Raw genomic sequence first — 26,671 nt, 5'->3', positions numbered from 1 at the left:
GTGTTTTACATGTTTGCAAATAGGTTTAGACAAATGTCATTTTATAGAATTGGGTTCAATCAAGTTAAGATTCTTTATGATTAGCATCTACATGTGGAATTGTTAACTATCACATTTGTTCTGCATGGAATCGAGAATAGTATCGCTACCATATTGAATCGTATAGACTCATTTTTTTAATGGAATCGCTACCTGTGTATCTAGATATGTATCGAATCGACCTCATGCCAGAGATTCCCAACCCTAGTGCATAAGGGCTGAAATTATGTGACAGCTATTGATAGAAATCCCATTTTTATTTGTATTTTTTATTTTTTTTTGCATTATTGCAAGCACCAGTCATGTCACCATCAATCACAACATGCAAAGCGGTTGTCATCGCTTTCCTTTTCCTGTGTGTGTGTGTGTGTGTGTGTGTGTGTGTTTGCGCGCATGGAATTATGCAGGACCAGAGCCAGATTTGAACCGTATGCTCGGATGAGCCACCGCCACCTTCCTCTCCCGGCACTAGCAGGAGATTGTGTTCTTCCACGCATTAACCCTACAGGCAGAATCCCCGTACAGAAACACATTAATAGTACAAAACGTGGCTAAACTTGAGGGATTGTGTGTGTGCATGGGTGACAGAAGCAACACTCATCAGTTTATTTTCCTGTACAAGTCGTGTGTGCCTGTGTGCGTGCGTGTGTGTGTTTGTGTGCCTATAAATAAACGCATGGGGGTGCATGAGACAGGATGTGGTCACCATGGTGCAAAGTCCTCCCACGCCTCGTTTTAACGGTGCACCCGTGTTAGTGGTCAGAGCAACATGTTTGCGCATGACAATTGATGCAAGGCGTGTCTATTTCAAGCCTCCCAAATATTTGTACTTTCTCTATCTGTCTGACACTTCTTCCACGCTTCTGGCTCTCTCTGGCCCCCGCTGGGCAATGTGAACATGTGCCCCTCCGACATCCCAGGCTGGCGCGAGTTTGACTTTGCATTCAGCTTGTGACTGGAAAAACTTGAGTGTGTGTGAAGTGAAAAGTTCACAGCGTACTGAATCGTGCGTGGAGACAAATGAGTTTACCAACGTTATGCCAGCGTCAAAGTGCCACGAAGACATGTTTGTTGTAACGCCACGTCTTCTCTGCGGTCATTAACGGAATCTCTGCCGGCGTTTGACTTGGAGTAGGCCTCGAAGCCTATACAGTATATTCCCTGAGGAGGAGAATTCCCGAGAGAAGCTCTCTTCCTGCAGACGTTCCCACTCGGTGACTTAATTGACCTGAACCTCAGTACCGTGAGTACATGGTATTTTTTGGTGTATTATTTTCTTGTATTATGAACACTACAGATTTCTTTTTTGCATTATAATTCCTGTTTCACATTAAGGGTAAAAAAAAAACAAAAAAACATTTTTTAAGTTTTCTTTGAATCTAAAATGTTTATTTGTTAGTAGGGCTGCACGATTATGGCCAAAATAATAATCACAATTATTTTGATCAATGTTGTAATCACAATTTATTAATCACGGTTATTCATTATGTTAGGGAAAAAGCTTTGCTTTTGTTGCAGTACTTTTCAACAAGCAAAATGCAAGTTTTCAGTGCAAAAAGGAATCTTGAACACATTCACTGCCATTGACGGCGTTAGAAGTCAAATCTCCATGTTAACTGGGAAGGCTGGCAGTGAATTAGTTTAAATAGAATAAGTTATAGATAATAATAAAAATATAAATGTACCCCAAAAAAAATAAAATATGCTATTACAAAGTGCAATCACAAATTGCACCTAAATGGAAGCAAATACAGTTCATGCATAAAAGGCAATAACAATAGGCTGTAAGCAATGATTTTTCATTAGAAAATCCCCGTCAATATAATGAACTGCCAAGGAAGGGTACGTCTCTGTTGTTCTGCTTGACCGTTACTCAGTTGTGCACGGTCGCACACTGCAAAGAACGCGACAGTTGTGATTTCCCTCTCTATTTACTTCTGTGTTTTTTTTTTGTTTTGTTAGTTTTTTTACTGCGGTCAGGCCAGCCGAAAAAAAGTCAAAAGCATCCGCTACGATTGTTAATAGTGTCTTACGTGTCACGCCGCCTCTCCGCCAATGTGCTGAAAGGGACAACTTCAAAATAAAAGCTTCCTATATTACTACATAGAACATCAATGCCATTTCAAGCATCTATTTTGAAGTTGGCCACGGAGCGCGATGCCAGCCCTTAATGAAGTCTTAACCATACATTCGCCCCTTGGTGGCTGGCTGACTAGGTTGCGGACACTGCTCCAAATAAAACACTTTTCTTATGCTGCAGTACCCGCATTTTAAATGTAAAAAAATCAGTGACAATAAGGCTCATTTAATCGTGGCAGCCAAAATTTGTTTGTTGCGACTCACCACAAATAAATGCATATTGTATGCTGCAAACCCTGGTAGCTCTTGGGCAAAGGGAGAGTCCATACAATGTTGGTGTAGATCCGGACCCAGCATTTTTTTTTTTAAGTTTGAATTCATGCAGAGAGAACAATTTGCGAAGAACGCTGGACACGTGCATCCTCTGATGTAAGGTTCTGATGATCCAAATTAGGATTTTAGGCCTTGGTGGTGATGTGAGTGATCGCACAACAGCTGTTGTTTGTCACTTGATATTTTGTGGCAAATGACATGGAAACTATCATTTTTTTTACCATCAAGCACAGTAAAGGACTCTGCATTTGTTCAATTAGATGAGCACTTATCTTTAGAATGTGCTTATCTGCCACCATAAGTTATTTGCGTCATGTCATAAAATGGCCGATTGATTGTCTCAAGAATCCCTGCAGAAATTGTCTGTATCTTTCTTCCCCCCCCCCATCTTGATCACAGACACAGGGCAGCAGCCTTTTTCAAGTTTTCATTCATGTAAGACTGACTGAGTGAAACAAAGCTGTGAGGGTTGTTGATAGTTTTGTAGGGAAGAGCAAGAGGCCACCAGAATGATGGCGGTTTTGAGCTTGTTAAAATAAAAAACAGAATGACAAGTGTCTCTCACATTCACAGACACACACACAACCACACACACACACGCACACACACACACCCACGCATGCATGCAAACCCACTACAGGGAAGGGGAGTGGTGTGTGTGTGCGTGTGTTTTCAGGTGGGAACAATCCTATTTCCTTGTGGCTATAAATATGACTAGAGGAACCTGTCTGACTGGTGCTGATAGTACACACACGCACGCACGCACGGATTAAAAGGAAGCGGGCCTTCCAGCACACCTGAGGGGGTGTTGCCAACTAACAAGGTGTGAGAGGCAGGAAGTGGCCTGGTACTGTTTGAGGAGCCACTGTTGTGGAAAGGGATTTGCGGTGTGGGTTGGTTTGGAAGCAGCTTGAGAGCTGTTATGTTGTTGCCTATTTAAATTTTTTTTTTGTAATGTAGTGTTGGTAAGTAACTAAAAAAACAAGTTAGGCCTATGCCACGTGTTCCCTGTCGATGTTTGCCCTCTGCCAAGCCGGGGCGTGCTGCGTGGCTCCCGTGTGGTTCCGCTGCGGGGGAAAGAGGCTCGGCGAGGACGGCCAGCTGAGCCAAAAGGACCAAGCGGAAGCCAGTTTGGCCCAAAGCTGCCAAGGGAGCCATTGTGTGCAAGAGGTCAGTGTGACGGCAGAAAGGAACACGTTAAGGAGAGAGAGGTGTGTTTGGGCTTTGGTTTGTTTGGTTTTGTCGGGTGCAGGGGCGGCAGCTCTGGTGAGTCTCAGCACTCACTTTGGACCTGTCCTGTATGCTACTGCCTCGTTGGAACAAAGTCCAAGCAGTTGTAAAGGAGAATGCCGTGAGATAGTCTCAACTGCTCAACAAACATCACAACTGTGCATTGGACCCACTCCTTTCCCCCCCACACTTCACTAGCACCCACCACCCTTTGCACAGACAGCTCACACAAGTGCCGTGCCATTGAGATGAATGAAAGGGATGTGCAAAGAAGGCAGAGTAGTCTCATCCAAACACTGGTGATGGACACATCACAGCTTTGGATAGCATAAAGAGCATTGCTTTACCTTCGGGACAAGTGGCCTTTGCTAACTGGTGTCAGCGTTTGGCGAGAGATTTTGCAGAGAAACGCGATACAGAAAAGACTTACCTCTCGTTGCGTTGCCAAAGATAAACAAGCAGAACAGTTTGTCACCCACCTCGCTATGTTGCTCAAGGGAATCAAACCCGGGGCCCTTGAGACACAGTAGAATAATGCAATATGTCTTGACGTGTACATGATCTTGGCCTTGTCACACTTTTGGTCAGAAAGGAAACAGCCAAAGCTTCCCAGTCCATTCGCTCACGTGCATTGTCTTCTCTTGTGTTTGTATGCACAGAAGAGCGTGAAAGAGGGAATCCTGTTGAAGCAAACAAGCTCCTTCCAAAGATGGAAACGCCGCTACTTCAAGCTCCGAGGGAGGACGCTTTACTATGCCAAGGACTGCAAGGTAAGAGCGGCTGTTGGTTATAGAAGGGTACCATAAAGCAGCATCGGTAAGAATTGCTGTCAAATTGTAGCTCTTGGTGCAGAGGGGGTGGACCAACCTGTTGTTGTTGTTGATTTCTTCTTCTTCTTATTATTATTATTTTATTTGTATTTATTTATTTATTTTGCCCCCAATAGTCTCTTATTTTTGATGAGGTCGACCTGTCAGATGCCAGTGTGGCCGAAACAGGCACCAAGAACATCAACAACAGCTTCACAGTGAGTGAATGCCTCAACACTTTTGAGACCCAAGTGATGCTGCCCGTGAGTTCTTGGTGAGGCTACGCTATTAATGTGTCATCTTTCTCAGGTTATCACTCCTTTTCGCAAATTGATCCTGTGTGCTGAGAACAGGAAGGAAATGGAAGACTGGATCGGGGCCCTCAGATCTGTCCAGAAGTGGGAAATCTATGAGGTGCGTGGGGGGTTTTCTGACCGTCGGGACTGGCCGTTAGTTGCCTGCCCCGGACTTTTTATTCTTCGTTATCCACATGAGTCCATTTTGGACAATGGACTCTAAGCAGGCAGCACTTGAGCATTTGATGTAAGGAGGGTCCTAACTTCTGGTCGCCAGGAAAAAGCATCGTGATAACAACGCCAGCATCAAACTATTCAAAGTGTACTGACTGTATGCTGAAATGACATAAAGTCAGCGTGAATGACGTAAAACTTTTAGAATTGCTACAGTTATCCAAGTATCAGCGAAAAGATCACTGGATGGTGATTTACTGAGCCATTCGCAGTTCCACAGTACATGCACATCCGTGCACTCAACTTGAAACAGTCAACACTCAACTTTGTTTTTAAAGAACACTTTCAAAAACAACCACAGCTGTAACAACGTGCTGTACATAAAGATTGACCATAAATCAAATTCAAAAACCTTTATTGTCATTGTATGGGCCTGATACAATGAAATTGGGTTTGTGAAAATCTAAAACATGACCAATAATTTATAAAAACAAAAAATGACAAGCATATACTACTGGCATGATCAATGTTCTCTCTGCTCGAGAGTTTGGTGAGCTTGGCGACTGGAGCTTCGGTGACGGGAGCGGCTCGTTCGGCCGGCCAGAGCCAAGCAGCGCCAGAGGGAGCTTGGACCACTGCAGACTGCTGCAGACTCTTGTTGGGTTAGGGTTAGGGTTTGGAGTACCGGATCACTGTTAAACGTGTTAAAATAAAAAGACGACTTGATTTGCTGAACTTAACAGGCGGCACACTGCAGTGTCGGCTGTAAGAGTTTTCCCTTCGTCTTTAAAAAGTCAAAACCATTGATGAATTTACGACCTGGAAAAGTAGCAGCACTGAATTATTGAATATACCTATTATACAACTCCATGTTATCAAACATTTAAAGAATGAGGTTATTTTTCTGTCAGATGACATCCCAGTAGCTTTAAACAAACGGACACCGGAAACTCATGTGCAACAAAACTTTTCGACTGGAAATGCTTCATGTGTTGCTGTGTATACGGTCCATTGTATGCTCTCACTTTGTGGGAGCTGTTTGGGGAAGGCTCTTTTCTCTTCCACGTGCACAGAGCAAAGTCCATTCAAGGCATGCTTGGATGAACTTTGGAATGATGGCTTCCTGTTGTGTTCAGGCCAGCCAGTTCAACATGGAGCATTTTTCGGGGATGCACAACTGGTACGCCTGCTCGCACGCCCGACCCACCTTCTGCAATGTCTGCAGGGAGGCTCTGCCGGGCGTCACCTCCCATGGCCTTTCCTGCGAAGGTACACACACATGCACTCCTACCCACCCCACACAAACACACCCTTTTTGCAGGGTCGTTAACAGACTTTAAACATCCTGTCCTTCTGAAGTGTGCAAGTTCAAGGCTCACAAGCGCTGTGCAGTTCGCTCCACGAACAACTGCAAATGGACCACACTGGCCTCGATTGGGAATGACATCATTGAAGATGAGGATGGGGTGTGTTGTGTTTAATGGCGCCGCTCTACTAAATTTCAATAGGATGATATTTTTGCACGCTGGTGGGCCTTCTCTTGGCTCTTTGCACACGTATTGTCTTGTACGTATTTTGCCCAGGTTTTGATGCCCCACCAGTGGCTGGAAGGCAATCTGCCTGTCAGCGCCAAGTGCATGGTTTGCGACAAGAACTGCGGAAGTGTCCGGCGGCTGCAGGACTGGCGCTGCCTCTGGTGCAAGGCCATTGTAAGTGCTACTTGTACCTATGTCATCTCTGCTTGTCGCAATTGTTGTAAATAAAAGGAATCCGGACTAGAATGAGAGAATATACTGATGTGAACGCCGTACCACTCTTGTACTTAAGGCGTGCATTGGTGCTGAGTGTTATGGTAAGACGTGAGAAACTGATCCTTGCCCATGCATACGTGCACAAGCACAAATGACTGTGCTATTTGCTAAGGTTAGTGAAGTGTAATTTTCTTTATTGCATTTGTGAGGGTTGTACTGTAATAAGGAAGTACTATGGACAGTTCTTACTTTGTATGTGTTTGTGCGTGCTTGCGCGTGTGTCTGTGTACATGCGCATGTGTGCACCAGGTCCACAGCAGCTGTAAAGAACAAATGGAGAGAGTGTGTCCCTTGGGTCAGTGTCGAGTTTCCATCATCCCTCCTACTGCACTTAACAGCATCGACTCTGATGGTGAGAGGCCTCTCACACGCGCATACATGTTAGTGGCCAAAAAACCCTCTTGCCCTTTTCTTCTTTTATCAACTTGCTGCACGTTAGGCTTCTGGAAGGCCACGTCAGCGTCCTGTTCCAGTCCTCTTCTAGTACTCGTCAACTCCAAAAGTGGAGACAACCAGGGTGTGAAGTTCTTGCGCAAGTTCAAGCAGCTCCTCAACCCGGCCCAAGTCTTTGACCTGATGAATGGAGGGCCGGAGCTCGGGTAGGGTGTGTCAATGTAGGATTTTACCCATTAACATTTTTGTTACGTTGCCTTGTTTTGCATTCCAGCCTGCGCCTCTTTCAAAAGTTTGTGACATTCCGTATCTTGGTGTGCGGGGGTGACGGCAGTGTGGGCTGGGTGCTGTCGGAGCTGGACAAACTCAACCTCCACAAGCAGGTGAGAGCCAGGAGGGAGTGTCGTGGGAAGTGAGGGGATGATGTTGTAGCATTTGGGTCACAACAACATTGGGATCGCACAAGGTTGGACTCATATCCTCTAGCCATCCAAAAAATGCACGGTCTGTACTGTAATTAAAGTAATAGTAGTTGGTTTGAATGAAAGAATCTACTCTAAAAATAATGTTGTACAAATATCATACTGAGAAACGATAGTCAGATGAACGAATATCATTTAGTACAATAAAAAAATGTGGGGATAGGGTTAGTAGCTACAATCTCTGACGTAGGTTTCGCTCATACATGGTTTTGTAAAAGTTAAGCGCATAAGTTGAAACTGTGGTTTTACTTCCAATGATTCCATGTGTTGCGCTCCCCTCTTCCCCTTTCCCCTGGACAGTGCCAGCTGGGTGTGCTGCCCCTGGGCACCGGGAACGACCTGGCTCGGGTTCTGGGCTGGGGGGGCCTCTGCGACGACGATGCTCAGCTGCTGCAGATCTTGGAGAAGCTGGAGAGGGCCACTACCAAAATGCTGGACCGGTAAGAGACCCTTAGTTCGCGAGGGGCGGATCTCATAGAGCACATTCCATCAACGAACCCTGCACTTGTTTTGATCATTCCATTGGTCATCATTCCTCATATTTCTGAGACGTGTGTGTGTGTGTGTGTGTGTGTGTGTGTGTGTGTGTGCGCGCGCGCACGTATGTGGTCAGGTGGAGCGTAATGACCTACGAGGTTCCTGCTACCTCCAAACCGGCCCCATCAGTGAGGGAAGATGACAACCTCAACTGCCCCATGCAGGCGAGCCTAATTGAGGTTGATCAGCAGCAGCGTCGTCGTCATAATCATCATGTTGTGTGTGTCTGTGGCTTTTTGTTAGGTTCACATCACTCAGTACGCCGACTCGGTCGCGTCCCACCTGGCCAAGATCCTGGATTCAGACAAACACAGTGATGTCATTTCCTCTGCCAAGTATGTGTCCAATGCAGCCACTTGCACTGATGGTGTCACACGAGCACTTAAGCCTGTTTTTCCTCCCCGGACAGGTTCCTGTGTGGGACGGTGAACGAGTTTGTGGCGGAGGTGGGCAAAGCATACGAGAGGGCCACGGAGAACAAGGAGGAAGCGGACGCCATGGCAAAGAAGGTTAGTGTTATACAAGGACTTGCATAACAGCCACAAGTGGGCAGGTGTGACTGTGTGCATGTTTTGTTGAAAGCGCAGCCATTATGTCACTCCTGTCAGAGGTAAAAAGACAATATGCGCTATACCAAAATATCGGGACATTTGCCACATTTACAGCTTTTACTCTTCTGGGAAGCTTTTGGAATTTGTGCATGTTGATGTAGAAGTCCTCATGCAGCCATGCCTTGATGGACCTGGATTTCTGTACTGGAAGCTGAAAAAGATGTTCTCCAAACTTTTGTCACAAAATCAAAAGCTGAAAAATGAAAGACAATTTTCCTCTTTTCTCCGAAGTGTGCTTTGCTGAATGAGAAGCTGGATTCCCTGGTCAAAGCCTTAAGTGAGGAAGCAGAAGCTCAGGTAATAGAAGGAGCAACTATAAGCGCTGCCCTTTGTCGAGTGCAAAAAAAAAAAAAAAAATTTCCTATTTTCTCCAGGTTGTTCCAACGGGTTCCCTGGCTGGCCAGGAAGATGGTGGCTCAGCCCCAGATAAAGATGGCAGTGACGCATGCGCCGATGGCCAAACTTACCGCTCCAGGGAGCAGTTGATGCTGCGCGCCAACAGCCTGAAAAAGGCCCTGAGGCAGATCATCGAACAGGCAGAGAAAGGTAAAAGCAAAGCGGCGTTCGTTTGTGCTTTCGGGGGTGGGGGCGGCCCGCTCACTCGTGTCATTTTTGCAGTGGTGGATGAGCAGAACCGACACACTCAGTTCCACAGGATGTGGTCGTCATCTTCCATCAAAAGAGAAAACAGCGAGGAACTCAAGGATGCGGAGATGCGTACATGTAAAGAAAAAGCTCTTTTTTACTTCCTCCTATGAGCCCTTTGTTTGAAATTTCACCCTTGTCCAAAAATGACCTTGTTCATTAAGGCGCTCCAGTTTTTATGGAGTGGGCTCGGGGCAACTCATGCCGTACAACAAAGTGCAGCACACGGTGTACAATTGAGTACGACACGTTTCACAGTCTCTGTATATGTTTTCCACTATTCTCTTCAACATGTAGAATGTATTTATAAACAAATCACTCTGAATTGACTTTACAGGGTCTTTGACATTGCTTATTTGACTTGTAAATGGTGAGGGGTATTGATTATTTATTTATTTTTCTCCTTTTCTTACCCACGTTCCCTCTATCCAGGCCACAGACGTTTAAGTCCAACCTCTCCCATCGTCCTGGAGCAACCGAAGAGACTCCACGCGGTCAACTTCAACGAGGACTCAGTGTAAGCATTCTTCGGCTCTCCAGCCCCTCGATTGCCATATCGTTTGTTCGTCCTCACTGAGCATCTCTGTTTGGCTGCAGACAATGCTTGGAGAAGTGTGTGATGAACAACTACTTTGGCATCGGTCTGGACGCCAAGATCTCGCTGGAGTTCAACAACAAGCGAGATGAGCATCCTAAAAAGTGCAGGTAGGCAAAAAAGAAAGACCAGAGAAAGCAGTGTATCGTCTGGAGGGTTAGTAAAATGATAGCACAGGTGAGGCATTTTTGTGCTTCAATATTTAAGAAACATGTTCTATGCCACATGACTCTGCTTTTTTGTTTATGCAAGAATGGCGTTTCAGAGCCTGAAAAAGTTAACATTTGATAACATGTCTGAAATAGATTTTATTTTCAGTCCTTCGTTAATGTTTCAAGCAGGAAGTGCACTTAGTGTGCATGTACCTTTTTTGTCTGTTTTGACAAAGTAACATTGCCAAGCTTTGGCCCAAAAGAAAAACTCTTATTACCACATAGTGCTCATAAGGATGTACAGTACGTGTGTTGATGTCCTGCAGCAGTCGCACAAAGAACATGATGTGGTATGGAGTGCTGGGAACTAAAGAGCTGGTCCAGAAGACCTACAAAAACTTGGAGCAGAGGGTTCTGCTTGAGGTTTGACGCTTACACAAACCCACACAATTATACACTATTTGCAGGAGAGGCTACGACAAGTTTTCAAGAAAGCCAAAATGGTGGTATTTCAGGAAACGACATTTAACACAGAATCTTCTCTGTTTAGTGCGACGGTGTCTCCGTTCCTCTTCCGATTCTCCAGGGCCTGGCGGTGCTCAACATTCCCAGCTACGCAGGCGGCATCAACTTTTGGGGAGGCACCAAGGAGGACAACGTGAGCACATCCGCCAGTACAATGTTCAAAAGAGAGCGCCGTCCTCGGTGCCAGCTAACACTTTGGCTTTTTGCTATGTTTTCAGAACTTTGGGGCTCCGTCTTTTGACGACAAGAAACTTGAAGTAGTGGCTGTGTTTGGCAGCATGCAGATGGCCATGTCCAGAGTCATCAACTTACAGCACCACCGTATTGCACAGGTTAGACACACGCACACACACTCACGCACACACACTCACACACACACACACACACACACACACACACTCACACACACGCACACACACACTCACACACACAGACTTGTGGTTGCATGAGTTCAAAATTTTGAAGTCAACACTAATGTGATGAAATTGGAGTGGGTGTGACATTATTTTTTTCAGTACAGATATGAGGGAATGCTTTGCAATCATCTGTAGACACAGACAATGGACAGCTCAACATGAAATTTACATACAACGTATATGTTTAAACACGAGCAGGGATGCGGGCTGGGCGAATGGTGTTATTAACTCCTCTCGCTCAGCGGTACAGCCAGGGAACATTTGCACAACTCGGTCCTTGTTCTGGGCCCACAACAGCAGTGGGTCATGCATGTTGGAAATTTTGGGTGTTTGCAATAAAATGGCAAACCTCTTCGTGTACGATGGAAACATACCCCGCCCTGTGCTCAGTGCCGCCAGGTGAAGATCACTATCCTAGGGGAGGAGGGTGTCCCTGTGCAAGTGGACGGCGAGGCTTGGATCCAGCCACCGGGTATCGTCAAGATACTCCACAAGAATCGAGCGCAGATGCTCACCAGGGACAGGGTATGATGTGACTTTCGGTCGGATGTGTTTGATGGCTAATTGGAGCTCTCAGTTCAGGAGGATTGTTTCCAACGGGAGTGACCTATTTGATCCGCTGTCTTGTCCTCACTTAAATAAGGCCATCTCTATCCCAGCTGAACTACCTCCTCACGTCCTTTTTAAATGTCCTCATGGTCTATTGCTGTCTGTCGGGGGTCCCACGTGTGGCCAGGCGTTTGAGAGCACGCTCAAGTCGTGGGAGGATAAGTTAAAGATCGACAGCGACCGTGTCAACAGGCCCCGCCTCAACTCACAGCAGTCCATGGAGTACTTGACGGAGGAGGAGTGCGCTCAGGTGCAGCAGCTGGGCACGGTGGCCGACACGCTCATCAGCAAGTCAGTGACACGCTCCTCAGGGGAGTTGTTTTGTCCCTGCTCTCGACACCTGACGGAACAATTATCATCCCTTCCTGTTTTCACTCCTCCCCAGGATCCGCGAGGCCGCCAAGACCCACAAGCTGGTGGAGCAGGAGCTGGCACACGCCGTCAACGCCAGCGCCACGGTGCTGACCGAGGCCAAGCTGTCCAGCCCTGAGGTAGGGACACCAGGTGTAGGCAGATGGGTCCAGACGGGACTACAGACGGCCCGTTCGACCCGCTCGATGCACATTTGTACATGCGATGTGTGGGGACGCTATTACGTGTCAACCACAAACCATCCCAGAGTGCATCAATGCGAAGTACCCGTGATACAGCTTTTTCAGCGCGGTGTGTTGTGTGAATTTCATACCATTTTTGTACCGTATTCTGATGTACGCGGTTAAAGTGAGCGCAGGGCTCGACTAATGTTGCAGGGCTACTTTACTGTAGTCCAGAGAACATGTGGCCTGACATGTCATGGATTTAAAAAGAAAAGTGCGCCACAACTCCGCTATTGATGTAGCACTAACCCCAAATGTTTGACTTTATTTCCCAAAAATACATGTTTTGTAGGTTTTGGATAAATCACTCAAACCAGTGTTGTTAATTTTCAGTTTTTGAGTCGCAGCACAGCCGTGGAAATTGTCAACAGCAGCAAAGTTCTCCAGGCAGAGACAACCATGCTTCTGGATGGAAAACATCTGGTAACCTCTCTCGCCACTAGCTGCTGCCACTTTTTGGCCATCTGATCTCTCACGCACCCTTCTTCTTATCCTCCTCAGTCCGAGTTCCCTGAGGAAGAGGGGCTCCGCTTAACCCTGAACAGCCTGAGTGCTGAGCTCCACAAGCTGGATGACATCCACTGGATCTGTCCACTAATGCACTGTGCTGAGGAGGTAAGGATTGCGCAACACCCTGGCATGCGTGCTTGTGTGCGTTGTGCCACGTGTGATTGTGTGTGCATCCAGGGGTTGGCGCGTCCCAGTAGTAAAAGCAGCATAAAGCTTAAGATCATGCCCAAGGTGAAGAGGGAGAAGGAAAAGCTCCACAAGCAGAAGTCAAACAGCTCGCTCTCAGGTTGGAACAGCCGATAAAACACACCCAAAGTCATCGAGCAGACAAATCGGAATGTGGAGCGTTGTTTTGAGCAGGTTACTTTGCTTCCCTCTAGTGGCCCGGTGAGGTAGAATTTGCAGCCGCATGGCCAGCTACTCGAAGCTGCTTTCACACAGCATTCCATATTGTCCACAAACGTATTCTCCTTTCCTTTTTGAGAGCCTCACCCACCGAAATAGCCTTTGCCCCGAGAACATGCGTGCTTGCACACTGCCGATGTAGGTTGCGACATTAACATAATTAGATGTCAGCGTGCCAGCTCCGATTGTTTTCAACACAAAGTAGCATGCGTAGTGATTTCTAAAAAAATGAATACCTCTCTGGCATTTTCAATCCAAAAAGTATTTTATACATGATAATCGGTCCTAAAATTGTGGCCAGTTGTTAAAGATGTACTGTTTTCAGAAGAAGTTTTGTAAATCATTTTTGTACGCACGTGTATATAGAGTACATATTGCGGGCATCGGGCCAAAATCCTTCCATGTCCAAATTTGGTCCGTCTATCCATCCATTTTCAACACCGCTTATTCCGGTAAAGGTCGCGGGGCGCTGCGCCGGAGCCTATCACAGCTGACTTTGGGCGAAAGGCGGACTACGCCCCGAACCGGTCGCCAGTCAGTCGCAGGGCACATATAGACAGGGACAACCATTCGGACTCACATTCACAGCGTCACTGAGTGGGAACTGAACCCACGTTGCCCGCACCAAAGTCAGGCGAGTGTACCACGACACCATCAGTGACTTGCCCAAATCTGTTCAATTGAATATTTTTTCATCAATTGATACCGTTGTTCAGTCCACACGTGGGACTGTGATTCTTCCAAACGACTGAGCGTTGTAAATCGCTTGCTCTTTGATGACGCAGTGTTCATAGAGACGTCGTTATTTAGTTTTCCTGAAAAGTAATGGTTTTGGACATGCAAGTATTCCACCCAACGGCAATGATATCCAACCTATAGGACACAGCACGTTTTTTGTACGAGCGCGCATTTGGAGTTTGTAATCGCTTGCGGTCGTGCCACTTTAGGAACACGGGATGTGAAGTGTACGACTCCTGAAGCAGAATCGCCAGGCAACTGATGAGCTTTTCCGGCCCCTAACCGTGACCTCCGCGAGTGAGGAGATGCCGTCCTCTTATCTGCCGGCACCCGCTGTCCTGACTGCGGCGTAGGCGGCAAGGATTAGCTGTTTTGCGTTTCCTTACTGTGCATTTTTCTTTTTTGGAAGCGGTGTCACTCGCATTGCTCCTCCACTGGCCTGCTGTGCTAATGAAAGAGCCTACAATTATGTCATTTTGTCATAAACAGTGTCTACACGTTGCTTGCATGCAGCAGAGTGCAGCCATCTCTTAGAAACGACACGACGGAAACCGCCTTCAGACTGAAATGAGACTTTTCGGGGACACCTTGTTTCTACGTCACGCAACCTTCAATGACACCAGAAGCCGATGTGCAGAAATGTTGGACGTCGAACAGAAAAGAAAAACACTGAATGTATTTGTGTGTTGAGCTGTTAATAATACTACTGATAATAATACCGATAATGATGTGCACATGCAAGGTGCTCAAGCGGTTTTGACTTTGTTTGGCTTGTCGTGACCTCCACTAAAGAGGTCACGGTTGGTGGTTCACGATCAGCTGACTGTAGATGTAATGCACCAATGTGAATGTTTGCTTTGCCAGTAGTTGGCAATTGTTCTTATCGTCTTGCTCTCGTGGGTTTGCTGTCCAATCCCCCACCACCCCCAGGTCCACCAAACCATCCCTCCCGTGCGTTCATAAACACGATAGGATCAATGAAGAAATCAAGTCGGCCAAATGGGCAAATCGGTCGTTTGCGTAAGCATGTTTAGTCTAAGCCGACGCTTGCTGCGAGGGGCATACTAAACGATAGCGCGTGCAGGAACATGCTCGTTTCCGCTCACGGTCGAGCATCGCCAAGCTCCACTGTCGTCGGGTGCTGTTTCTGCATCCGGTGTGCGCCGATGCCTTTTTGCCTTCAAGGCTTTTGCGGTGTTGTGCCAAGCAGAGCGACACACTACAGTCGTGTGTGCAATGTGGCGCTCATTTCAAGTTTACCGTGTCTGTGCTCGCACTTTACAAACTCCTTGATGGGGGAAATGTGCGTGTACACGCGTTTACGGGAAAGTAGGTGAAGAATATCAATTGTTATTTGTGATGAACTATTAAATATGTAATGTAAAAATGCACGCCCATCGATGTGATCCATGGCTGTGGCGTTCCCGCTCCCGTGTCCACTGACGCGCCGGGCCAACGTGTTACCATGGTAACCACGTTATCCATTTGAAGCTTAAAGCCAAAGCTTAAGTCGACTCGTGAATCACTTATTGATGAAGATAAAATGTTTGTGTACAATGTGTCACTTTTTGAAATCGTATCATCAACTTGTTCTGAACATATGATCGCAACGTGTATATTGGTTTTAAAAAGAAAGCTCATGTATATTGAATTTTATCAATGATCGTTTGAATGTAATTTAATGGGGTTAACAATGATTCCGCAATGCCGGGTGTTTGCACGAGTGTGTGCGTGTTGCCAGTTGTTCCGTCATGTATCAAAGATAAGCTTTGGAAATTAAAATGACTTGATGGTGTGATAAATGTGCGTCTGCCGCTGCTTCCAACGTGTCTGACTTAAAAGTAAGGTTTATTAATACCCGCATGTAAGTTAGTATGAAAATGCTTGCCGCAGCTTCTCCCTACATACATCGTGACCAAGAAAGCTGACACAATATGAAGTTGTCGTTTCTCTTAATTGTCGATTCATGAAATGTTTAGAGTGAGGAGCTATAAAGGTGTTCTGTCATAAACTGACTTTGCCTCTTTTCCCAAGACAACTCTGCTTTCAGCTGGACTATCGCATGACAGGCGTGCGTGTCAAATGCCTCAGTGTGTTCTGTATGTTGTTTGTGAATCCATCCAGTAAGGAATAAACCGTATTGGAAAAGTAAGCGATTGTTGCAGTGCATTGGGCAAATAAAGTGAAAAATACCCCCACTTGTAAATAGAAAAGTAATGCACTTATGCCCAAATAGTGGCCTCATGAGTATCAATGCAAAGTAATGAAACAACTTTGTAAAAATGGTACTACATTTATGGCAAAAGCTGCAGAATCCAAACTTTTTGGGGAATATTTGTTTTCCAAATTTCTTTGAAAATATAACATTGGAATGAAAGACTTCCAGAATCAGAATCATCTTTATTTGCCAAGTATGTCCAAAACACACAAGGAATTTGTCTCCGGTAGTTGGAGCCGCTCTAGTACAACAGACAGTTGTACTATTGTGTGTAGTGACCCTGAACCATTGAGTTATTTCAAAAATAATAACTGTGATGCAAGTGAAACACATTTGACAAGCTTTCCTCCGAGCAGACTTGGGCATCACGTGAATGACTTCAATCAAGCACGAGAACTGGACCGTTCTCGGAAATAATTAGGAATTAGTCATCTGATTGGTCGCATTTGGCGCCAAAAGGTACGCAAACTAAGCCGATTGGTTAATGCAGTAAACCAATTTCCATTTGGATCGCTTAAACGCCTGAGGCGAGTGGCGTGACTTCCTCTTTCCTTTGTTCCAGTCAAGGTGAGGGTGCTGCTTTACGCTCTCTAGCAATTAATGTTTTTTTTGCTGTATCTTGACTTATTTGAGCGCGTTCTTGACATGTTTGACTCGGGCACCCACCCGGAGTCTGATAGTGTCTTGTGAGTGGTTAGGGTTTGTTTGCGCTTATACAGCTCAGTGTATTTGCGGGGTCGCCATTTTGTAGCGCAAAGTTTGAAGTTTACTTAACGACCAAATGCACAATAGGCTTCCTGGCGTGGCATTTTACACATTGGCCGAGTGGTGCGAATGCGTTTCGAGTGTTTTATCGGTGTTGTAACGCACAATTGCCGTCGTCCACGCGGCGGGGCTGTCGCTTAAATGTGACGTCTGCGGCAGCGTTGCTGCTCCGCGGTCGCAATTGTTTAGTAATCTTTGAGCTTTATTCGACCCCCAAATGTATAATTGGCGTCGCCGGCTCGGCGTCTTACACTTCGCGTGAGTGGTGCGAAGGCGTTTCCAACGTTTTAGCGGTGTTGTAATGCACCATTGTCTTCGTACTCACGGCGGGAGTGTCTCTTGAATATGACGTTGCCATTTTGAGCTAAGTTTGAACTTTACTCGACGCCCAAATGAATAATTGACTCGGTGGCGTCGCTGGCTTGTGGTTTTACACCGTTCGCGTGCGGTGTGAAGCATTTAGAGTGTTTTAGCTGTTTTAATGGCCAATTTCCGTCGTTCTCGTGGCGGGAGTGTCGCTTGAATATGACGCCGCTGCTGCGCGTGGCTGTTTTGTTGAGCAAAGTTTGAACTTTACTCGACGCCCAAAAGAGTAGACTCGGCGGCGTCGCTGGTTTGTCGTTTTAAATTTTGCGCGTGTGATGTGAAGCATTTTCGAGTTTTAGCGGTGTTGTTATGCACAATTGTCTCCGTCCTCATGGCGGAAGTGTCGCTTGAATGTGACGTCACCGCTTCTTCTCAGCGGTCGCCATTTTGAGCGAAGTTCGATCTTTACTCGACGCCCAAATGAATAATGGACCCGGTCGCGTCGTCGGCTTTGCGTTTTACACTTTGCATGCGGTGTGCAGCATTTGAGTGTTTTAGCGGTGTTGTAATGCCTAATTTCCGTCGTCGTCGTGGCGGGAGTGTCGCTCGAATATGACGCTGCTGCTCCGCGTGGCTGTTTTGTTGGGCAAAGTTTGAGCTTTACTCGACGCCCAAATGAATACTTGACGCGGTGGCGTCGCTGGCTTGTGGTTGTACACTTTGTGCGTGTGGTGTGAAGCATTTGAGTGTTTTAGAGGTGTTGTCATGTACAATTTCCGTCGTCGTAGCGGGAGTGTCTTGAATATCATGTCATTGCTTGGTTTTGCTTTTCTTTTGACTTGAACACTTTGTTTCCTGTAAATGTCTTTCTACTGATTTTACTTTGACTATGGTCATTTTGAAAGTATTTATGTAGTTAATTTCCCTGTCCATTAAGTTAAATGACTACCATTTTCATTAATTTGAAATTAGTTTTCCATCCTCAGTCCAGTCCCAATTAGTTCCATCGTCGGTTCAGTTTCAGTTTATTTTTGAAAGGGGACAATGCAATTTCCTAAAACACATGAAGTATACATGGTTAAAAAAGCCAGAATTAGCCAGAAGGCTAGTTTTCATCTGTAGTCCCCTGGCCATGATGTAAAAAAAAAAAAAAAAAGAGGAAAGGAGGGCTGAACCCTTCCTCCCTGAAGGTGATAGGCCTCCGCCTGACCCCCGGTTGTTGAGCTAACTGTGTGAATTGACAAAGTTTGGGCTCTACAGAGCCTTCCTTGGGTCTAGGCACACCTAATGAAAGTATAAATAGGCGATGTTTACTGTCCAAACTCCCAAACCAAATTGAGTCATTGAAAAGTTCTTCCTTTTTATACCCGCTGTTCTCTTGGCCTATTTAAATGTATTTTGAAAGAATGTCTATTTGCACTGTTCAAACTACGACGTGTTGAGCTCACTCAAACCAAGCTGTGAACAAGTCCCGCTCCCCAAATTTAATGAAATTTCAAAATAAAAGCGTAAAATTCCAAATTTTGCTGTAATTTCCTTATTTTTGAACTGATTCTAACTTGCTACTTCGGCGTGTTGAGGTCGTTTAAACCAAGCTGTTAATGACTCCTGTTCCCCAAATTTGATTAAATTTCAAAATAAAAGGCCGAAATGCTAAACGTTGCCGTAACTTCCTTATTTTTCAACGGATTATAACTGTTGCTACTTCTGCGTGTTGAGGTCATTTTAACCAAGCTGTGCCGTAACTGCATTTCGGCCTTTTATTTAGAAATTTAATGAAATTTGTGGAACAGGAGTCATTAACGGCTTGGTTTAAACGACCTCAACACGCAGAAGTAGCAACAGTTATCTGTTGAAAAAAAATAAGGAAGTTACGGCAACATTTTGCATTTCTGCCTTTTATTTTGAAATTTAATCAAATTTGCGGAACAGGAGTCAATAACAGCTCGGTTTAAACGACCTCAACACGTAGAAGTAGCAACAGTTATAATCCATTGAAAAATAAGGAAGTGACGGCAACATGTTGCATTACGGCCTTTTATTTAGAAATGTAATCAAATTTGGGGAACAGGAGTCATTAACAGCTTGGTTAAAACGACCTCAACACGCAGAAGTAGCAACAGTTATCCGTTGAAAAATAAGGAAGTTACGGCAATATTTTTCATTTCGGCCTTTTTTAGCAATTTAATCAAATTTGGGCAACAGGAGTCATTAACAGCTTGGTTAAAAAAACCTCAACACGCAGAAGTAGTAACAGTTATCCGTGTTAATGACTCCTGTTCCCCAAATTTGATAAAATTTGAAAATAAAAGGCCGAAATGCAACATGTTGCCGTCACTTCCTTATTTTTCAACGGATTATAACTGTTGCTCCTTCTGCGTGTTGAGGTCGTTTTAACCAAGCTGTTAATGACTCCTGTTCCTCAAATTTGATAAAATTTCAAAATAAAAGGCCGAAATGGAAAAAGTTGCTTTAACTGCCTTATTTGTCAACGATTATAACTGTTGCTACTTCTGAGTGTTGGTCATTTAAATCAAGCTGTAAATGACTCTTGTTCCCCAAATTTCCAAAAAGGGCAAAATGTTGCTTTAACTGCCTTATTTGTCAACGATTATAACTGTTGCTACTTCTGTGTGTTGAGGTTGTTTTAACCAAGCTGTTAATGACTCCTGTTCCCCAAATTTTATTAAATTTCAAAATAAAAGGCAAATGCAAAACGTTGCCGTAACTTCCTTATTTTTCAAAGCATTATAACTGTTGCTACTTCTGCGCTTGAGGTTGTTTTAACCAAGCTGTGCTGTAACTGCATTTGGGCCTTTTATTTTGAAATGTAATCAAATTTGGGGAACGGAGTCATTAACAGCTTGGTTTAAACGACCTCAACACGCAGAAGTAGCAACAGTTATCCGTTGAAAAAAAATAAGGAAGTTACAGCAACATTTTTGTATTTCAGCCTTTAATTTTTAGTTTTTTTTTTAAATTTCATTAAATTTGGAGAGCAGGAGTCATTTACAGCTTGGTTTAAAGGACCTCAACATGCAGAAGTAGCAACAGTTATCCGTTGAAAAATAAGCAAGTTACGGCAACATTTTGCATTTCGGCCCTTTTTATTTAGAAATTTAATCAAATTTGGGGAACAGGAGTCATTAACAGCTTGGTTTAAACGACCTCAACACGCAGAAGTAGCAAAAGTTATCCGTTGAAAAAAAAATAAGGAAGTTACGGCAACATTTTGCATTTGGGCCTTTTATTTTGAAATGTAATGAAATTTGCGGAACAGGAGTCATTAACAGCTTGGTTAAAACGACCTCAACACGCAGAAGTAGCAACAGTTATAATCGTTGAAAAATAAGGATGTTATGGCAACATTTTGCATTTGGGCCTTTTATTTTGAAATGTAATCAAATTTGGGGAACAGGAGTCATTAACAGCTTGGTTTAAACGACCTCAACACGCAGAAGTAGCAACAGTTGTAATCGTCGAAAAATAAGGAAGTTATAGCAACATTTTGCATTACGGCCTTTTATTTAGAAATGTAAGAAAATTTGGGGAACAGGAGTCATTAACAGCTTGGTTAAAACGACCTGAACACGCAGAAGTAGCAACAGTTATCCATTGAAAAATAAGGAAGTTACGGCAATATTTTTCATTTCGGCCTTTTTAGAAATTTAATCAAATTTGGGCAACAGGAGTCATTAACAGCTTGGTTAAAAAAACCTCAACACGCAGAAGTAGTAACAGTTATCCGTGTTAATGACTCCTGTTCCCCAAATTTGATTAAATTAGAAAATAAAAGGCCGAAATGCAACATGTTGCCGTCACTTCCTTATTTTTCAATGGATTATAACTGTTGCTCCTTCTGCGTGTTGAGGTCGTTTTAACCAAGCTGTTAATGACTCCTGTTCCCCAAATTTGATTAAATTTCAAAATAAAAGGCCGAAATGGAAAAAGTTGCTTTAACTGCCTTATTTGTCAACGATTATAACTGTTGCTACTTCTGAGTGTTGGTCATTTAAATCAAGCTGTAAATGACTCTTGTTCCCCAAATTTCCAAAAAGGGCAAAATGTTGCTTTAACTGCCTTATTTGTCAACGATTATAACTGTTGCGACTTCTGAGTGTTGGTCATTTAAATCAAGCTGTAAATGACTCTTGTTCCCCAAATTTCCAAAAAGGGCAAAATGTTGCTTTAACTGCCTTATTTGTCAACGATTATAACTGTTGCTACTTCTGTGTGTTGAGGTTGTTTTAACCAAGCTGTTAATGACTCCTGTTCCCCAAATTTGATTAACTTTCAAAATAAAAGGCCGAAATGCAAAACGTTGCCGTAACTTCCTTATTTTTCAACGCATTATAACTGTTGCTACTTCTGCTGTTGAGGTCGTTTTAACCAAGCTGTGCCGTAACTGCAGTTCGGCCATTTAGAAATTTAATCAAATTTGGGGAACAGGAGTCAACAGCTTGGTTTAAACGACCTCAACACGCAGAAGTAGCAACAGTTATCCGTAGAAAAAATAAGGAAGTCACAGCAACATTTTCGGATTTCAGCCTTAAATTTTTAGTTTATTTATTTTTTTTAATTTCATAAAATTTGGAGAGCAGGAGTCATTTACAGCTTGGTTTAAAGGACCTCAACACGCAGAAGTAGCAACAGTTATCCGTTGAAAAATAAGGAAGTTACGGCAACATTTTGCATTTCGGCCCTTTTATTTAGAAATAGAATAAAATTTGGGGAACAGGAGTCATTAACAGCTTGGTTTAAACGACCTCAACACGCAGAAGTAGCAAAAGTTATCCGTTTAAAAAAAAAAAAAATAAGGAAGTTGCGGCAACATTTAGCATTTCGGCCTTAATTTTGTTTTAAATCAAATTTGGGGAACAGGAGTCATTAACAGCTTGGTTCAAACGGCCTCAACATGCAGAAGTAGCAACAGTTATCTGTTGAAAAATAAGGAAGTTATGGCAACATTTTTGCATTTCAGCCTTTATTTTTTTGAAATTATAAAATTTGGAGAGCAGGAGTCATTTACAGCTTGGTTTAAACGACGTTAACACGCAGAAGTAGCAACAGTTATAATCCGTGTTAATGACTCCTGTTCCCCAAATTTGATAAATTTAAAAATAAATGGCCGAAATGCAAAATGTTGCCGTAACTGCCTTATTTGTCAACGATTATAACTGTTGCTCCTTCTGCGTGTTGAGGTCGTTCTAACCAAGCTGTTAATGACTCCTGTTTCCCAAATTTGATAAAATGTGAAAAAAAAAGGCCGCAACGCAAAATGTTGCTGTAACTGCCTTATTTGTCAACGATTATAACTGTTGCTACTTCTGAGTGTTGAGGTAGTTTAAATCAAGCTGTAAATGACTCCTGTTCCCCAAATTTCCAAAAAGGGCAAAATGTTGATTTAACTGCCTTATTTGTCAACGATTATAACTGTTGCTACTTCTGCATGTTGAGGTAGTTTTAACCAAGCTGTGCCATAACTGCATTTGGGCCTTTTATTTTGAAATGTTATAAAATTTGGGGAAAAGGAGTCATTAACAGCTTGTTTAAAACAACCTCAACACGCAGAAGTAGCAACAGTTATCCGTTGACAAATAAGGAAGTTATGGCAACATTTAGCATTTCGGCCCTTTATTTTGAAATTTAATCAAATTTGGGGAACAGGAGTCATTAAAAGCTTTGTTTAAAGGACCTCAACATGCAGAAGTAGCAACAGTTATCCGTTGAAAAATAAGGAAGTTACGGCAACATTGTGCATTTCGACCCTTTTATTTAGAAATTGAATAAAATTTGGGGAACAGGAGTCATTAACAGCTTGGTTTAAACGACAACACGCAGAAGTAGCAACAGTTATCCGTTGAAAAATAAGGAAGTTACGGCAACATTTTGCATTTCGGCGTTTTATTTTTTTTTTTATTTAATCAAATTTGGGGAACAGGAATCATTTACAGCTTGGTTTAAACGACCTCAACACGCAGAAGTAGCAACAGTTATAATCCGTGTTAATGACTCCTGTTCCCCAAATTTGATTAAATTGAAAAATAAATGGGCAAAATGCAAAATGTTGCTGTATCTGCCTTATTTGTCAACGATTATAACTGTTGCTACTTCTGAGTGTTGAGGTCGTTTAAATCAAGCTGTAAATGACTCCTGTTCCCCAAATTTAAAAAAAGGGCAGAATGTTGCTTTAACTGCCTTATTTGTCAACGATTAACTGTTGCTACTTCTGCGTGTTGAGGTTGTTTAAACCAAGCTGTTAAAGACTCCTTTTCCCCAAATTTGATTTAAATTTGAAAATATAAGGCTGGAATGCAAAATGTTGACTTAGATTGTCCATTATTTAAACAGCAGCTCCCCCTCTCTCCAAGCCATGCAGTTTGGTTTCAGATCCAAGCATTCCACTGAAATGGCTACATGCCTCTTCATTGAGAAAATAAAATCTTCTCTCGACAAGGGTGGAGATGTAGGGGCGGTGTTCTTGGACCTCAGGAAAGCTTTCGATACAGTAAAAAACTGTTGTTCTTACCAAGCTCTCAATGTAACTTCTCTCGCAAAGCTGTGAGCTGGATTGAATCATATCTGCATGGCCGAACACAATCTGTATCAGTTAACTGCAGATCAGAGTCTCTTTGGCTAACCTCTGGAGTCCCTAAGGGATCTATATTAGGCCCCCTTTTATTTAGTCTTTATATCAACGATTTGCCCACTGTTTGTTCTGAAACTGTGTGTGTAATGTATGCAGACGACAGTTTTCTTTGTTCATGGTTGGTCCAAAGATACTGTTGCTGTTAAAGTCACTAATACAATGTCCTGTGTCACAACTTGGTTGCAGGAGTGCTGTCTACAGCTAAACGTTTCTAAAACTGTAGGCATGTATTTAAAAAAAAAAAAAAAAAGAGTATCACCTGACCCCAACATACTTGTTAATGGAGAAAAAAATGCAAATTGTCAGCCAATACAAATACCTTAGGTTAATAATACAGTCACAGCTTTCCTTTAAAGCCCATATTGACAAATTGTGTAAAAATATCAAATAAAACCTGGCAAATTTTCATGCAATTCGAAATGAAATGTGAACTGAAGCGGCAAAAATGTAGTTGCATTCAATGATTCTTAGTCACTTTAACTATTGCATAACCAGTTGGTCCCAGGCTGGTGAGAATGGGGAAAAAAAAACCATTGGAAGTTTTGTACAAACAAGTAATTAAAGTGATGGATAAAAACCAAGGCACTATCACTGTGCAATTAAAAAAAAAAAAAAAAAATACAGTATTTTAAACTGGGAACGTCTTCACATATTTGCAGATTTAAGTTCGATTTATAAAGTACTGCAGGATTTGGCGTCAGTTGCTCTGGCTGAGTTCATCAGCCAAAGAAACAGCTCTGACTGTGTCACTCGAGGGTCTGTCAGAGGTGACTGTCTTATTCCGCAGCAGGAGCACTTTCAGTAAGTCACCCTGGTCAGTGAGGCGCGCTGGTGAGTGGAACTCTGTACCTGAGGAGGTTAAACAGCTTACAACATACAAGGCCTTCACAAAAAAACTGAAAATGTGGCTAGTTAACACCTATAGCTGAAAAGAAAAGTATGTTTTAATTTGTTGATTTATATTTTTTTCTGATCAAATGATTTGTAGTTTTATTCTCTCAATAGTATAAGTCTTTTATGTATCCTGGATTATATTGTGTTGATGTATTTTACTGCTTTTTTTCCACCATGGCCAGGGGAGTACAGATGAAAACTAGCCTTCTGTTTTATTTTTAACCATGTGCTTTATGAAATTGCATTGTCCCCTTTCAAATAAACTGAATATTTATTCACGGGAATACGGGCAGCCGTGGCCCAATGGTTAAGATCATCGCCTGCCACCGTGGGGGACCTAGGTTCAAAACCCCGACTGGACCATCCGCCAACATCCCCCAGACTCACGGCCGTGGTGTCCTTGAGCAAGACACTGATACCCCGAAATGCTCCCCGGGCGCTTCAGCTGCCCCCTGCTCCAGTGTGTTCCACTAACATGTGTATGTGTTCACTGTGATGGGTTAAATGCAGAGAACAAATTTCGTGTGCATGCATGCATGTTCATGACAATAAAAGATGATTCTTCTATTCTTCTTCTTCTTCATAAACTAACCCTAACCCTGATTTAAAAAAAAATAAAAAAAAATAAAAAAAAAAAAACCACACTTAACGGATTATAACTGTTGCTACTTCTGCGTGTTGAGGTCGTTTAAACCAAGCTGTTAATGACTCCTGTTCCCCAAATTTTATAAAATTTCAAAATAAAAGGTCAGAATGCAAAATGTCGCTGTAACTTCCTTATTTTTCAACAGATTATAAATGTTGCTACTTCTGTGTGTTGTGGTGGTTTTAACCAAGCCGTTAATGACTCCTGTTCCCCAAATTTGATTAAATTTCAAAATAAAATGCCGAAATGCAGTTATGGCACAGCTTGGTTAAAACGACTTAAACACGCAGAAGTAGCAACAGCTATCAGTTGAAAAATAAGGAAGTTATGGCAACATTTAGCATTACGGCCCTTTATTTAGAAATGTAATGAAATTTGGGGAACAGGAGTCATTAACACGGATTATAACTGTTGCTCCTTCTGCGTGTTGAGGTTGTTTAAACCAAGCTGTTAATGACTCCTGTTCACCAAATTTAATAAAATAAAAAAAAAAAGGCTGAAATGCAAAATGTTGCTGTAACTTCATTTTTCAACCGATTAACTGTTGCTACTTCTGCGTGTTGAGGTCGTTTTAACCAAGCTGTTAATGACTCCTGTTTCCCAAATGTGATTAAATTTCAAAATAAAAGGCCGAAATGCAGTTACGGCACAGCTTGGTTAAAACGATTTAAACACGCAGAAGTAGCAACAGTTATCAGTTGAAAAATAAGGAAGTTATGGCAACATTTTGCATAATGGCCCTTTATTTAGAAATCTAATCAAATTTGGGGAACAGGAGTCATTAACATGGATTATAACTGTTGCTCCTTCTGCGTGTTGAGGTTGTTTAAACCAAGCTGTTAATGACTCCTGTTCCCCAAATTTGATGAAATTTACAAATAAAAGGTTGAAATGCAAAATGTTGCCGTAACTTCATTTTTCAACCGATTAACTGTTGCTACTTCTGTGTGTTGAGGTTGTTTTAACCAAGCTGTTAATGACTCCTGTTCCCCAAATTTGATTTAAATTTCAAAATAAAAGGCCGAAATGCAGTTACGGCACAGCTTGGTTAAAACGACTTAAACATGCAGAAGTAGCAACAGTTATCAGTTGAAAAATAAGGAAGTTACGGCAACATTTTGCATTACGGCCCTTTTTATTTAGAAATGTAATCAAATTTGGGGAAGAGGAGTCATTAACACGGATTATAAGTGTTGCTCCTTCTGGGT

At 43.2% G+C, this 26,671-nt stretch overlaps 1 protein-coding gene across 15 annotated transcripts in view; it reads left to right on the top strand.

Annotated features, from left to right (window-relative positions):
* Positions 1 to 16,137, top strand: part of si:dkey-172j4.3 (diacylglycerol kinase delta) — a 37,647-nt gene extending 21,510 nt beyond the window's left edge. For 9 of the 15 annotated variants that reach the window (XM_061763290.1, XM_061763289.1, XM_061763283.1 and 6 more), the window contains 28 exons: positions 4,341 to 4,451; positions 4,628 to 4,708; positions 4,800 to 4,904; positions 6,097 to 6,229; positions 6,320 to 6,426; positions 6,544 to 6,669; positions 7,021 to 7,123; positions 7,211 to 7,370; positions 7,439 to 7,547; positions 7,947 to 8,086; positions 8,260 to 8,347; positions 8,427 to 8,518; positions 8,593 to 8,692; positions 9,026 to 9,091; positions 9,169 to 9,340; positions 9,413 to 9,517; positions 9,872 to 9,956; positions 10,037 to 10,144; positions 10,513 to 10,609; positions 10,737 to 10,844; positions 10,930 to 11,043; positions 11,518 to 11,652; positions 11,864 to 12,027; positions 12,122 to 12,227; positions 12,666 to 12,755; positions 12,834 to 12,947; positions 13,020 to 13,128; positions 14,475 to 16,137. In XM_061763290.1, coding sequence (XP_061619274.1) covers positions 4,341 to 4,451; positions 4,628 to 4,708; positions 4,800 to 4,904; positions 6,097 to 6,229; positions 6,320 to 6,426; positions 6,544 to 6,669; positions 7,021 to 7,123; positions 7,211 to 7,370; positions 7,439 to 7,547; positions 7,947 to 8,086; positions 8,260 to 8,347; positions 8,427 to 8,518; positions 8,593 to 8,692; positions 9,026 to 9,091; positions 9,169 to 9,340; positions 9,413 to 9,517; positions 9,872 to 9,956; positions 10,037 to 10,144; positions 10,513 to 10,609; positions 10,737 to 10,844; positions 10,930 to 11,043; positions 11,518 to 11,652; positions 11,864 to 12,027; positions 12,122 to 12,227; positions 12,666 to 12,755; positions 12,834 to 12,947; positions 13,020 to 13,128; positions 14,475 to 14,551 — 3,105 coding nt within the window. In that variant the 3' untranslated portion in view covers positions 14,552 to 16,137. Of the gene's footprint in view, positions 1 to 3,241; positions 3,622 to 4,340; positions 4,452 to 4,627; positions 4,709 to 4,799; positions 4,905 to 6,096; positions 6,230 to 6,319; positions 6,427 to 6,543; positions 6,670 to 7,020; positions 7,124 to 7,210; positions 7,371 to 7,438; positions 7,548 to 7,946; positions 8,087 to 8,259; positions 8,348 to 8,426; positions 8,519 to 8,592; positions 8,693 to 9,025; positions 9,092 to 9,168; positions 9,341 to 9,412; positions 9,518 to 9,871; positions 9,957 to 10,036; positions 10,145 to 10,512; positions 10,610 to 10,736; positions 10,845 to 10,929; positions 11,044 to 11,517; positions 11,653 to 11,863; positions 12,028 to 12,121; positions 12,228 to 12,665; positions 12,756 to 12,833; positions 12,948 to 13,019; positions 13,129 to 14,194 lie in introns of those variants that run through there. The other 6 variants (XM_061763293.1, XM_061763284.1, XM_061763280.1 and 3 more) reach the window with 6 other exon arrangements.
* Positions 16,138 to 26,671: the final 10,534 nt, after the last annotated feature.

This window comes from Phyllopteryx taeniolatus, chromosome 23 (assembly GCF_024500385.1).
Source record: "Phyllopteryx taeniolatus isolate TA_2022b chromosome 23, UOR_Ptae_1.2, whole genome shotgun sequence".
In the NCBI taxonomy this organism is placed as follows: domain Eukaryota; kingdom Metazoa; phylum Chordata; class Actinopteri; order Syngnathiformes; family Syngnathidae; genus Phyllopteryx; species Phyllopteryx taeniolatus.
Note: the sequence above shows the minus strand (reverse complement) of the source record. Positions and strands in the feature narration are given on the sequence as shown.